Genomic DNA, 14,623 nt, shown 5'->3' with positions numbered 1-14,623 from the left:
GGGGGCGCGCCGCCGGGGAGGGCCGCGCCGTGCGGGTGAGGGGCGCCGCGCCGCCGGGGAGGGCACGCGTGGCCGGGGGAGGAGGAGGAGGGGATCCGCCGGCGCGGAAGAGAGGGAGGGGAGGGGCGCAGGGGAGGGGGGAGGGCGCGGGGGGGGGATGCGCTGGCGGCCGGCCGGGCGACGGCGTCGACGGCGGGGGCGGCCTGGGTGGCGGCGGCGGGCGGGATTTTGGGGAGGGGAGGGCGGGCCGAGCGGATAAGAGGCGACATTTTTCTTTTTTTTTTTATTTTTTTCCCTTTGCCGACTGCCAGCATGTGACGCAGTCGGCAAAGGTCTATTATTTTTTTTTTCAAAAAATTATTTTTTTAATTTTTTTTAAAAATACTTTGCCGACTGCTCTGCTCCCTGGCAGTCGGCAAAGGTTATTTTTTATTTTTTTTCTCAGAAATTCTTTGCCGACTGCCATCCTCCCTGGCAGTCGGCAAAGGATCTTTGCCAACTGCCACTGATGGCAGTCGGCAAAGAATTAATTTTTTTTTTCGATTTTCGATCCCAGTTTTTTTGTGTTGCCTTGCTACAGTAAGTACATGATATATTCCAAGTTTGGTGTCATTTTGATTTATTTTGCTATATTCCATTGATTTTTTCTGTTTCTTTGATTTTTTCCGGCAGCTCCAGATTTGAACTGCAGGTACATGAAATAATGGAATCCGGCGATTCAGAAAATGATATTCATGATGTTTGGAGTATGTTGAGGCCGTGTGCGGGGCCTCGCGTGAAATTTCGACCGTGTTGGTGTCAGAACACGCCGAGCCACGCGCGTGAAAAGTGTTTTTAAATTTTATAAAATCGAAACGGAGTCCGAAAATGACGAAACTTGACGACGTGTCTTGTCATCGCACGCGGAGGCTGTGGTAAAAATTTGAGAAAGTTTCGAGCAAGTGGCGACGTCGGGTGGCTAAAACCTGGACATCTCCACATGTGATAACTTGTTATCACATGTGGAGATGTCCAGGTTTTAGCCACCCGACGTCGCCACTTGCTCGAAACTTTCTCAAATTTTTACCACAGCCTCCGCGTGCGATGACAAGACACGTCGTCAAGTTTCGTCATTTTCGGACTCCGTTTCGATTTTATAAAATTTAAAAACACTTTTCACGCGCGTGGCTCGGCGTGTTCCGACACCAACACGGTCGAAATTTCATGCGAGGCCCCACACATGGCCTCAACATGCTCCAAACATCATGAATATCATTTTCTGAATCGCTGGATTCCATTATTTCATGTACCTGCAGTTCAAATCTGGAGCTGCCGGAAAAAATCAAAGAAACAGAAAAAATCTACGGAATATAGCAAAATAAATCAAAATGATCCCAAACTTGGAATATATCACGTACTTATTGTATCAAGGCAACACAAAAAACTGGGATCGAAAATAAAAAAAAATAAAAATTCTTTGCAGACTGCCAGGGAGGATGGCAGTTGGCAAAGCCTGCGCCTTTGCCGACTGCTGACGGAGTGGCAGTCGGCAAAGGTGATGGTGTGGATGGCGTGAACCATGGCCTACCTTTGCCGACTGCAATTCTTTGCCAACTGCCTGGCAGTCGGCAAAGCCAGGCAGTCGGCAAATCCTGCTTTGCCGACTGCAGGAAATTCCAGTTGGCAAAGGGACCTCTTTGCCGAGTGTCGAAAAAAAACAGTTGGCAAAGAAAATTGCAGTCGGCAAAGAGCCAGTTTCCTGTAGTGAATAAGAGGGATATGTAACATTTGTGAACAATATTACTACCACTATGTCGGATGAATAAATGATTAAATGACCAAAATAGAAGTTGTAGATCTTGGAAAGTTATGAAACTCTGTAGTTGACAACTTTTTGATTTAAAATCATCTTGTCAAGGAAAATTACGTTTGAATTTCTAAAATTTGAAATTTAAATTTTGTAAACGACCTCAGATGGAGAAACTACCAAAATGGAAGTCGTAGATCCCAAAAATTTATAAAACTTTGTAGTTTACAACTTTTTGATTTGAAACTATCTTCTCAAGGAAAACTACGTTTGAATGTCAAAAAATTTGAAATTTTAATTTTTTAAACGACCACTTGGATGGACAAACAGCAAAAATGAAATATGTAGATCTCAAAATGTTATGAAACTTTGTAGTTGATAACTTTTTGATTTGAAATCATCTTGTCATAGAAAACTACGTTTGAATTTCTCAGATTTGAAATTTAAATTTTGTAAACGACATTGGATGGAGAAACTACCAAAATAAAAGTTGTAGATCTCAAAAAGTTATAAAACTTTATAGTTGACAACTTTTTCATTTGAATTCGTTTAGGGTCCCAAATACTCATTTCAAAATTAGATGAACACAAAATGGCTAGGACAAAAATCTCATTTGGACACAAACAGCTTGCAGGTGGAATGGTTAGGGGCCGAAGACATGAAGCAGGACAATAGGGGTTCGAGCGCCGGTGGCCGTGAAGCACGTGTTTTTTGGGTGAAAAATCGCTTGACTTGTGACTTACGACGCGCGACCGTGTGGCTGTCCAGTGGGGCCTCTCCCGGTATTAAAAAAATTCTCTATTTTTTCAATGAATTTTTTTGGCTTTCCTAGAAACCACATCACTGCCGGTTCACATCACTATCGGTTCATAAGAACCGGCAGTGATGTCAATCCCACATCACTGCTGGTATACCACTGTCGGTTAAAAATCCAGCACTGAAGGAGTTTTTTGAACCGACAATGATGTTAAGATCTGGAGTAGTGAAACCTATGGTGACAACATTTCCACCATCGGTTCGGGAGAGGAGCATATAGTAAAAACCACCCACCGATCCCTCCCACTACTACTCGTGCTGCCTATCTATCCCACCAATGTATCACCCTATGAATGACTGGTCATGGAGGACACACATCAATAATCCCCACCCACCACTCCTCTCTATCCTTTCATGTGTTTCCATCGCCTCTGCCCCCAGTGGGCACAAGAGGTGGCCCATGGCCCCCGCGTGGAGGTCCCCTAGTGCTCGCCTCCAACTTGTGCCCCCTAGGGCATGGTGGTCAGCTCCTCTCTCTTTCTCTCTCTCTCTAATGTCACTCTCCTATTTCATTCTCCATCACATTATCTCTCATATCTGACAGCAGCAGCGGGTGGTGGCCCGAGGAGGCAGCGTCGATGACATGGCGATGTCTTGGCTGGCAAATTGGATGACATGATGACAGCATGGGCAGCTACGTCGAGGGTGTGGGCAACAACTTGGTTTCTGTTTGTTTATTCAATTATCACCGCGCGTTGCGTCACATATGATTTGTAGTGGTGGCCCGTAACCATTTGTAAGGGTTTAGCCAGCCACTTCTACCAAACCGTTGCTACAAATGACGGATTTGTAGGGGCAGTTGGTCAGCCGCCTTTATAAATCTGATTTCTAGGGGTGGCTCAATATTTGTAGAGGCACCTCTATATCCAGCCACCCCTACAAATCTATTTTCCAGAAATCACGAAATCGGGCCAAGCAAATTTTTTTAATCTGGGGAGGCCACCACCGATATGTCGCGGTATTTTTCACACGAAAATCGCGATTCGAATCCGCGACCTCCCCCTCACGCGTATGCTACTCTACCACTGCACCTCACACTCACTTGTGTCTATATTGGATTTTCTTTCCCCACACATTATCCTAAACCTAGTTTAAATTGATTGTTTGAGGCCCTAAACGAATTCAAATGAAAAGGTTTCAACTACTAAGTTATATAACTTTTCGAGATCTACAACTTTTATTTTGCTAATTTCTCCATCCGAGGTCGTTTATAAAATTTGAATTTCAAATTTGAGAAATTCCAACATAGTTTTTTCTTGATAAGATGATCTCAAATCAAAATGTTGTCAACTACAAAGTTGTATAACTTTCGAGATATATAACTTTCATTTTGGTTATTTCTCCGTCCGAGGTCGTTTGAAAAATTCAAATTTCAAATTTGAGAAATTCAAACATAGTTTTACTTGACAAATGATTTCAAATGAAAAAGTTGTCCACTACAAAGTTCTATAACTTTTCGAGATCTACAACTTTCAGTTTGGTTGTTTCTCCATCCGAGGTTGTTCAAAAAATTTAAATTTTAGATTTGAGAAATTCAAACATAGTTTTTCTTCACAAGATGATTTCAAACTAAAAAGTTGCCAACTACAAAGTTCTATACTTTTCAAGATCTACAACTTTCATTTTGTTCATCTTTTCATGTGACATTGTTTTATGACTACAAAATTTGAATTTCAAAAAACGTTAACTGAAACAATATCTTGAAAGAGTAAATCAATTCAGCTGAAAAAGGCATAACATAAAGTTGTAGAACTCATCAAAATCTATAACTTTTCTTTTCGTCATTTATTCATCTAACAAAGTGGTACTATACATTGTTCATAAATTTACATCTCTAACGAAACTATAAGAGAGAGATGTAAAATTTTTGAACAATGTTATTATTACTTTGTCAAATGAGGAAATGACCAAAATAAACGTTGTAAATCTTGATCAGTTCTACAACTTTTATGTTCATGAGTTTTTCAGCTGAAATAATTTGCTGCTTCAAAATGTTGTTTGAAGTTACCATTTTTTGAAATTGAAAATATGAATTGATAAAACAAAGTCACATAAAAACATGGCTCAAACAATAGCTGGAAGAACAAAATAAATTGATAGAGCAAGATTTTAGAAAATTTTAGCAAAAAAATCAATAAATTGGAAGTTTGTATGAGGGAGAAAGACTTATTACAAGTTTTAGCAAGAGATTAAAAAGCGAAATCAGAGTTCTTCAATAATTTAAAAATTAAATTTCAAATAACATTTTGAAGTAGGAAATGATTTCAAATAAAATAGTTGTAAACAACAAAGTTGTACAACTTTTCGAGATCTACAACTTTTATTTTGGTCATTTCTCCATGCGAGGTCGTTTGAAATTTTTTGAATTTTAGTACTTAATTTTTACTATTATGCGCCTATTTATATAGCCGTCCCTATAAATAGGACTATTTGTATGGCACTCGGCAAAACCCTAAATACACTCGGCAAAGGCCACTAGGGAAAAAAATGGCCAGCAAAGCAGCCTTTGCCGAGAGCCATTTGCCGGGCACTCGGCAAAGCTTTTGCCGAGTGCCGAGACAGCACTCGGCAAAAAAAACGAGCCGTCACGGCGCAGGAAACGGTGACGGCGGCTTTGCCGAGTGCCAACCCGGACGACACTCGGCAAAGTTTTTCATTTTTTTAAATTCTTTACCAAGCGCCGCCCGGGCGGGCACTCGGCAAAGTTTTTTATTTTTATTTTTTTAAAATTCTTTGCCGAGCACCGTCCAGGATGGCACTCGGCAAAGTTTTTTATTTTTATTTTTAAAATTTCTTTGTCGAGCGCCGGACGGGTGGCTCTCGGCAAAGTTTTTTATTTTTTTTTTAAAAAAATTCTTTGGCGAGTGCCGGATGGGTGGCACTCGGCAAAGTTTTTTAATTTTTTGTAAAACAATTCTTTGCCAAGTGCCATGGTCATGGCACTCGGCAAAGCTGGGAAACGGGTTGGCGCCCCTTTTTCCAGCTTTGCCGAGTGCAGTGACCATTGCACTCGGCAAACTGACCAAAACTGGTTCTTTATTCATTTTTTACATTCCATCACTACAAACATAAATTATCACATATATCTCACATCCATCTAAACATACATCACATATTTATCACATCCATCGCATATATCACATTCATCACAATATATCACATATATCACATACATCAATCCAAACATCTATCACATATATCACAGTTATCCAAATATACCACTAGTGCATGACAAGTATATCAGAAATCCATCACCAAGTGAACAACAAATGCAAATACAACCAATGCTACTCATCACCAAGGTGGAAACTGAGTGCCTGGTGAAGGAAAAAATGGATCAGTCGGAGGCGCATGAGCTGGATTATTTGAACCCTCCGACTGAGGCTGCACAAAGGAGAAGAGATTGCATACGTTCGACAAGATTACTTGGATAGCTAATCTAGGTCATACAAGCAAAGCACAAGCGAAAACTCATAGGAGTAGTTGCAGCTGCAGGAGTCATAGGTGGAGCGAACAGCCCAGGTGGCATAGCTAGACCCGTATGTTGCCCAAGAGTCTGCATGAACTGCATCATTTCCGCCATCCTCTGCACCTAGGCCTCTCGCATGGCCTGCTCGGACTGCAGCTAGGCCGCCAGGTCCTGACGTTGCCTTGCTTCTTCTTCCAGCCGGGCCTACAATATTTCACTCCAATGTTTCAGTAATGCAAAGCTAATTAAGGTGTGTAAAGATCAATGTACGACGAGTAAAATAGGAATAACCTCAAGTGCGTCGACCCGTTGCTGTGAAGTGATTGGCCATGGCCATATGGCCGGGCTTGCACTCGTGCTCCGTGCTCGGATCTAGGAGAGAGAGGGAGTAGAGGTCGAGTCGATGATGCTGTCACCAAGCCAGTACCGCCCATGCTTCTTGCCTCCACCCACCCTCATGATGATCTCTGCATCAAAGTCCTCGGTGCTCGGGTCGTACTCTGGCCCATGGACCGACCTTGCCGCCGATGTGTACTCACTGATGCGGGTGTGGACACTTGGGTTGGTATACGCCTCAGGCGGGTCCTCCGGGTTGTAGGAGACACCGGATGTCGCCTTGCCCTTGTGGGACATACACCATGCCTAGAAGTCGGAGCATTGCTGGCCACCATGTGCCTCCGACTGCGAGAAAGACAGCAAGATGATTAGAAATCTGGCATAATTGAGCATTAGAATAGATAAATGAATCCGTATACCCATAATTGTTTGTATCCGGCAAGGTTGCAGTTGCCTTGATGGTGTGCTAGACCTTGCATCTACAAACGCCACTCCTAGGCAGCATCGTGCGTCTCGTCCCACCCGAGCGTGAACCACTTGTCCACGATCATCGCCCAACAGTCAGGATACGAGGAGCACCACCAGGGGAACATCATCAAGTATTTGACATATAAAAAGATCAAATTAAACCAACTTAATCTCAAAACGAATCAATATTAATGTTCTTTATCTACCTCAAGGTACTGGTCCCGGGTCAGCGTCATCTTTCTTGCTTCTTCTTTGCTGACCTTCTCTCCAAGTTTCGACCCGTAGTAGGTTATGATGGCCTGGATGCGCGTCTCGTGATGCATGTCAGTGACGAGTTTTTTATAGGCTTTGGTAGCCACCAAATCTGCCCTAGCCTCAGATCGCTCCTCGCATCTGAAATAAGTCTGCATATAGATGTGATGTATCCATTCATTATTTCAAGAAAAGTCCAATGAATATGATGTATTGAGCAGTGTTGTGTGAGGGAGACTTACTCAAAACTCCGCCTTGTTGGGGTAACCCACATCGGGGGCGGCGGCGTAGTGGTCAAACATCCAGGCCGGCTCCCTCCTGCTGATGTAGTCAACCAGGCCAGGGTAGTGTTGCCTACACAGAAGATCCAGGACGCCATTGACCAGGCGTTCGTGACCACCACCCAACACAATCGTCCAGTTCCTACACAAGTGATTAAGAAAAAATATTAGTTTCTCTATCGATTTTCAACATATCATATGAAGTGGTGGTGATTAAATCTATAGTTACTTACTTTTGCCCTTCGGGGCGAATCATTGGGCGTTGGTGAGGAAGCGGAACTAGAGGGAGGCTCGCTGGACCTCGCAAGTAGACGTTAGACGAACCAGAGGAAGCGGAACCCATACCATCCTCCTCGTGCGTCCCTTCCCCCTCGTGCGCCCCCTCCTCCTCGTCTGTTTGCTAAACTAGCTCATCGTCGTCCCCAGGCCTCGCCTCCTCCTCGTCCTCCTCACGCTGTGTGGTAGGAGGCGGCGGTGGCTGCCTCCTGTGGCCACTGCTCCTCCTCCTCCTCCTGTCCGACGGCCCCTCACCTACAGCGGCATCTGTAGTGCGTGGTGTTTGGTAAAGCGAGGACACGTCCCCGCTGTTCTCCAGATACACGTCTTGCCAGGGAGAGTGTGTATCCAGAGAACAACAGGAAGGTGATGCCAAAACTCTATCTTGGATCGGAACAGACCATGAAATCTGACCCATCTATGTATCCGTGGGCTGTCCAAAAAACGTGGACAATCCAAAACAGATACGGTCGTAGATATGCAAAGATCTGTATACCTCCAACCGTATCTCTTTCGAACGGGAGACGCCTAACTGGGTTACGCGATCTACGACCATGATACGGAAAGAGGGGTTATACCTAGGGTGGCGGTAGAGTCAGGCTAGTGGGGCCATGGCGAGGTCGATGCTGTGGCGAGGCAACGCGGTGCAGGTAGACCCGCAGCGATGAGGAAGACGATTGGGGTCACCGAGATACTCCGGCTCGGCTACGATGGCTCTTCTCTACAAAAAAAGAACAAAATACCATCTTAGTTCAAAATTTTGGCAGAACCTCCCCTACACGGTGAGGCATCCAAAACCTACAAAAAAAACATATGGCACGATGGCCGACAACCACATATACATATGCATTCAATTCAACATATCATTGCCAAGTCACATTCATCCACCACCACCACCGCCGCTGCCGCTACTCTACTCTTCTACTACTACAACCACCACCACCACCGCCACTCTACTCTTCTACTACTACAACCACCGCCACCACCACCATCTATTACTACTACTACCACCACAACCACCTATTGTACTACTACTACCACCACCACAACCACCTACTACTACTACTCTACCGAACTCTACTTCTACTAAAACATACTACCATTGCTACTCTACTACTCACCTATGGTGTCAGGGGCTGGGAGGGCGTCGGGGCATCGGGGTCGGCCGAGGCACGCCAGGGATAGGGAGAGGATGGCTGCGACTGTCAGGGGCGCACCGAGAATGGCCAGGATCGCGCCGAGAGGGCCGGGGCGGTGCTGCCGTGGGCCGGGGCGTGGGCCATGGGGTTGGAGCAGCGGGCGTGGGGCGGCGGGTGCCGGTGGGCCGCGGTGTCCGAGGCAGCCGGCGGAGGCATGCCGGTGTGGGTGGGGCCGGCGGGCGAAGGCGGTGGGGGCACGTCGGCGGGGACGCACCGCCGTGCACGGGTGGCGGAGCGGCGGGGGTGCGTCAGCGGGGTGGGGCGGGTGGGGGCGCGTCGGCGGGGCATTGCGGGCGAAGGCAGTGGGGGCACGCCGGTGGGGGCGCGCCGTCGTGCGTGGGCCGCGGAGTGGCGGGGGCACGCCGGCGGGTGAGCGGGGCGGGTCATGCGTGGGGCGGGGCGGGACGGCGGGCCGGTCGGCGCGGGGTGGGGCGGGACGACGGCGCGTGTGTGTGCATGTGTGGGAGGGAGGGAGGTAACGGTTGGGTGGCCGGTTTGTCTTACTGTGGATGGGCCATTTGCCGAGTGCCCTGATCTGGCACTCGGCAAAGGACAAGGGCTGCCGGTTTGCCGAGTGCCAGATCAGGGCACTCGGCAAACGTGTTTTCCTTTTTTTTGAAATCTAAACCCTAAACCGCACTACATCGTATTTTTTTAAAAAAATACCACTTTGTCGAGTGCTGGGTGGAGAGGCACTCGACAAACATTTTAAAAAAAATTTGGCACGCTCTTTGCCGAGTGGCCCACGGACACTCGGCAAAGGGAACACTTTGCCGAGTGCCTGGCAGCTGGCACTCGGTAAAGAGCATGTTTACCGAGTGTCAAAAGATGACACTCGGCAAACCAATTTTTTTTTGTATTTTGACGTCCAAACTTTTTCTGTAGTCCTCTTACAGTACTTGGTACTCCATGTCGAAATTTGGTACATTTCCCGAACTGTTTGCTATATTTAGTTAATTTATTTCATTTAATTGATTTTTTTGGAAAATGCAAATTTGAACTGCACGTGCATCGAATAATGGAATTTAATGATTCAAAAAATAATATTCATGGTATTGAGTGTAGTGTGAGGCCATATCTAGGAACGAACTCGAAATTTCGAACATCTTGTTCACGAAACATGATCACGAACTTGTGGACGAAATGTTTTTAAATTCTATAAAATGCAAATGAAGTCTGAAAATTATGAAACTTGTCGAGATGTCATGATATCGTATGTGGAGGATGTGATAAAAATTTGAGAAGGACATCTCCACATGATATCACATGTGGAGATGTCCTGGTTTGTAAGCATTGTACGTGATAACGTGCACCAAACCTTCTCAAATTTTTATCACATCCTCCACATATGATATCATGACATCTCGACAAGTTTCATGATTTTTGGACTTCGTTTGCATTTTATAGAATTTAAAAACAATTCATTCGCAAGTTCGTGGTCATGTTTCGTGAACAAGATGTTCAAAATTTTGGGTCCGTTCCTAGATATGGGCTCACACTTCACTCAATACCATGCATATCATTTTTTGAATCATTAAATTCCATTATTCGATGCACGTGCAGTTTAAATTTGCATTTTCCAAAAAAATTCAATTAAATGAAATAAATTAACTAAATATAGCAAAAAGTCATAAAAATGTACCAAATTTTAACATGGAGTCTCATGTACTGTAGGAGGACTCGAGAAAAATTTTGAAGTTCAAAAGTGGGAAAAAAATAGTTTGCCGTTATTCTTTGCCGAGTGTCAGGGTCTGGCACTCGGCAAAGAAGCGGTTTGCCGAGTGCCTACCCGTTGGCACTCGGCAAACCTAGACGGCAGGCGGCGGCCGTTACCTGACGCCGCTTTTAGCTGAGCGCCAGGGTTTACCGAGTGCCTGACACTCGGCAAAAAGGGCCTTTGCCGAGTGTCTGGCTTATCGTTGCCGAGTGTGACACTCGACAAAATAACTCTTTGCCGAGTGCCCGACTTTTAGCCCTCGACAAAAAAAGTTAGACTCGACAAAGGCCCTGTTTCCGTGGTGAGGGGCGGTTGATAAAACTAGCCGTCCCTGTAAATGAATTTCAGCAATTTCACCCAACACTTGAGGCGACGGCGGAGTCGTGCGTGGTGGCCCTCTTCGACCTCCGCGCGCCGCCCCAAGAAGAAGCCAGCTGCTGTGAAGAAGGAAGCCGAAGGCTACCGCCGCCCAGTCCTCTGCGTTTCGCGCCCGTGCCCCCGTGCGGCCATCCAACTTGCGCCCGTCCGAGCCGCTTCGGAAGGCGGGATCTCCTCGTGCCGCCGCCAGGACAAAGCCAGAACCCACAAGACGAAAGCCGAAGGCTGCCGCCGCCCAGGTCTCTGCGTTTCGCTTAGGCCCACGCAAAAGTACTCTCGTGTTCAGGAGTAGCGAAATGGAAGCGGCAGTGCAGGCGTTGAAGCGACAGTGCCAGTTCGTCAACAGCCTTTTCGTCAGCAGCGACAAACTCAGGAGCAAAAGTCATGGACACTCCGAGCACTGGGTGGTGCCACTTCGCAGCTTCACATGTCACCCACATGCCATCCAAAATAAGTAAGCTAGGGTTTCCATATTCACACTTCGCTGTCGAATTCAGTTGGTTTTTCTGGTTCAGTCTAACATTTTTTGGCAAGCAATGCAATCTCACTTGGCAAGCTTCTTTTGCATAAGACTCCACAGCCCGAGGGGATTCTAACTGTGAAATCGCATAGTAATACTAATGCTCATACTTGTTCTTTTTCAAATTATTTCCTACATGCATACATAGACTATACCCACCCGTGCAAGCTTCAGATCAGTCTATATCTCTGCATTACTCAACCTCTTGTTACATAGCAGCGAGTTTCGCTTTTTGGGAGCACTCACGTGTGTATCAACTTTTGAACATTTTATCCCTTTTTACTCTGAAATTCATAAAATGTATTGATGACTGGGTTTACACAGATACTAGATGACCGGCCATGGGTGCTCCTTTTATCAGTCCAATATGAGCTAACCTTACCAGTAGATGTCAGTTCTACTCTAGCAGTGCACATAGGGTTCTTGGGCCAAAGAACTTCTGAATAGGATGAGTGTAACCGGAATTGTAGGCCTATGGTCTTTATCGATTTGTTATCTGAAAATGCATGCTTGTTTCAGATATACTAGTATGCTGTTGTGTTGAATCAAGATTTGGATATGAATTAGAGAGATCCCCAAAAATTCCCCCTTTCTCAGGGTTTCCCGAATTTCTTGAAATTGGAGTCAAAGGTGCTTTCTTTTTCAGTGTCTTCAATTGGAATAGAAGGCTTATGATCTGGTGTAGCTGTAGTTCGAATTCCACTTCACTCGAATTGTTTTTGACAGTTTTTGTCAAATTCCATTGCAAGGTACTGCTGTTCTTCGTTTCTTTTTCAGCAGGCCGGCGTTTCAATTTTAGATCAGTGACGGCGAGTGAAAATCCATAGTTCTACTCTTAAACATCTACTTGTGGTTTTTCAATCCAGTTCTCAGAAGCAGCACTACTTAGCTCCCTTGTATTTCATAGTGTCTGTTCGGTTCAGGGAAGTTGAAGCAGTAACAAGCAGAGCTGTCTTAATTTCATTTTTTGCAACAGTAATCAGTTCGCCTTGTGTGCAGTTCAGTCAGGAAATTCTCCTCTGCATCTTGCTTGGAATGGTTGTGCTTTTCCCTGTTCGACAGCAAGATAATCCATTTGCAGCTTGTCATTGGTCATCTCGGCACGGAGCATTGATGGGAGATATGCTTTTGACTCCCAGTTCGCTTGTGCTCGGCTTCTTTGGAGACTTCTTTAGCAGCAGCATAATTGAATCATTTCAGTTCACTAAAGGAACGGCTAATCGTTCAGCCTCCTTCCGGTTTGGTCAGCACTTTTGTTTATTTTGCTGCTGCATTGACTGAATCGCCTACAACACAAATCCAAGTAAGCCGATCAGTTTTTACATTCAGAGATTTTGTACCAGTGTGCCGCCATCTTGTGTATAGTCACCATCATGCTATAGCAAAAGCAATTACATGCTAATGATTACTGCTTGAGCTAATTTGTTTGCTGAGGAGTTTTACACGGCTGCTACTGTGAATGTTTAGTGTGTCCGAAAATTGTAAAGCAGTGCACAAACTTTTCCCTATGATCTTTAATTCTTTCCTGCATTTTCGCATGCTATTTAGAGCCTTGTGATAGCTGGTTAGTCAGTGATTAATTAATTTGTACTTTGCCGCCTTGCTTCCGGCGATGCTTTGGGATATTCCTAATTGTTCCTAGGGTTGACACAACACTAGTTGGTGTGTATGATCTCAGAAAGGCACGAACCTTGTAATATTTCCTCGTTTGCTCAGATAAGTCACCAGTTAATTCCGCAAAAATCTGCAATTTTGACTTGTTTCCGTGGAATAGTCACATTATTTTGCTACCTGTCCCTTACATATATCAATTATTCGCTCATTAATTGCCTCCCAATTTTTCACATATATAGCCATCAGCCATGGCTTATCTCGCTCTTCGCTTGGCCCTATTTATATTGCAGAAACAATTTATTTTGTCATACTCATATCTCAATTTTCGCTGTCGTCTTGGGCAAACTATCCATTCTAATTGTACTTTCGTTTTTTATTCAAAAAAGAAACCCCACCAATTGAGTTTGGAACTCATAATAGCAAAGGCCTTATCACTATTTGCAACAGCCTTTTCCCAGGTCACTTTTCCCAGTTGAACGCAATCAATTTCTTTTATACTATGATGTCTAACATAATTCAGCAAAAGCTACATGTTTTTTTTTTCCTATCGTGACTCCAATTCCCAACATTTAGGGAGATCCCAAGGACCGGTTGAATCAGTATTTTGATTTCATTTCAGGAGTGCCAAGTGCCAGCCCATCACCTCTTCGCCGCCACCTCCGTTCCGATGGGTTGTCGATGGTTTTAGATTTTTCGGAGACACTCAGGGCGCCTGCTGTGTTGTTTCTGAAGTTTTGATTTTCAAAAATAGCAACTGGTCTGCAGTACCTTGGTTCTTGTCTCTCTGTTTCAGTTTTGTTGCCTCTGTAACAAGTCATCCTGGAGATGCAATTTCAGTGCAACACTTTTTCAGACTGTCAACAATAGTAACAACAGGTAAGATGGCTTCAGAATAAGTGCAGAATCTCGAACTAGGTAATTTCTCAGATTGGTGACAAGTCTTTTTCAAGACACAGTAGTTAATCATAGCTAGTACTTATGAAATTTGCTCCTAACTAGTGCTTTTACAAGACTGTCATTTGCTCTTGGTTATGTGCAAATCAAGAGCATTCAAGCATTATTTCTTAATTCCTACATGCTCACAGAAGATTAAAACATTTGGAAACTTTCATTAACATTTCAATGTTACTCCGCTTAAGCATATTACATTGCTTTCCAGACTAAACATTCCACGCAGCGGATTCCGAATTCGCAGCTACCTGCAATTAACTAACAATCACATTGATTACCTCCTTCAGTTGTATTCGGTTGACTTCTTAAGGGTTGCTCTGTGACCTCACTAAGTATTTCTTTATCCATCTTGGGACAAAGCTAAACGAAAAGCCTAAGTGCTCAAGACTTCGACCCTCCAAAAATATAAGAAGGCGTAGCAAACGAAAAGCTTAAGGGCTCAAGACTTCGACCCTCCAAAAATACGTGAGGGCGAAGCTAAACGAAAAGCCTAAGGGCTCAAGACTTCGACCCTCTTGTAAGGGACTGTGACGGCTAAGAGGGGGTGAATTAGGCAACTT

At 44.8% G+C, this 14,623-nt stretch overlaps 1 protein-coding gene across 1 annotated transcript; it reads right to left on the bottom strand.

Annotated features, from left to right (window-relative positions):
* Nucleotides 1-8,889: 8,889 nt before the first annotated feature.
* Nucleotides 8,890-9,270, bottom strand: LOC136489174 (extensin-like). The gene has a single exon (XM_066485887.1). It carries the CDS (start codon nucleotides 9,268-9,270, stop codon nucleotides 8,890-8,892), a length of 381 nt encoding a protein of 126 aa, XP_066341984.1.
* Nucleotides 9,271-14,623: the final 5,353 nt, after the last annotated feature.

The sequence above is a fragment of the Miscanthus floridulus genome, chromosome 10 (assembly GCF_019320115.1).
Source record: "Miscanthus floridulus cultivar M001 chromosome 10, ASM1932011v1, whole genome shotgun sequence".
Taxonomy (NCBI): domain Eukaryota; kingdom Viridiplantae; phylum Streptophyta; class Magnoliopsida; order Poales; family Poaceae; genus Miscanthus; species Miscanthus floridulus.
This window is presented reverse-complemented; position numbering and strand designations above follow the sequence as displayed.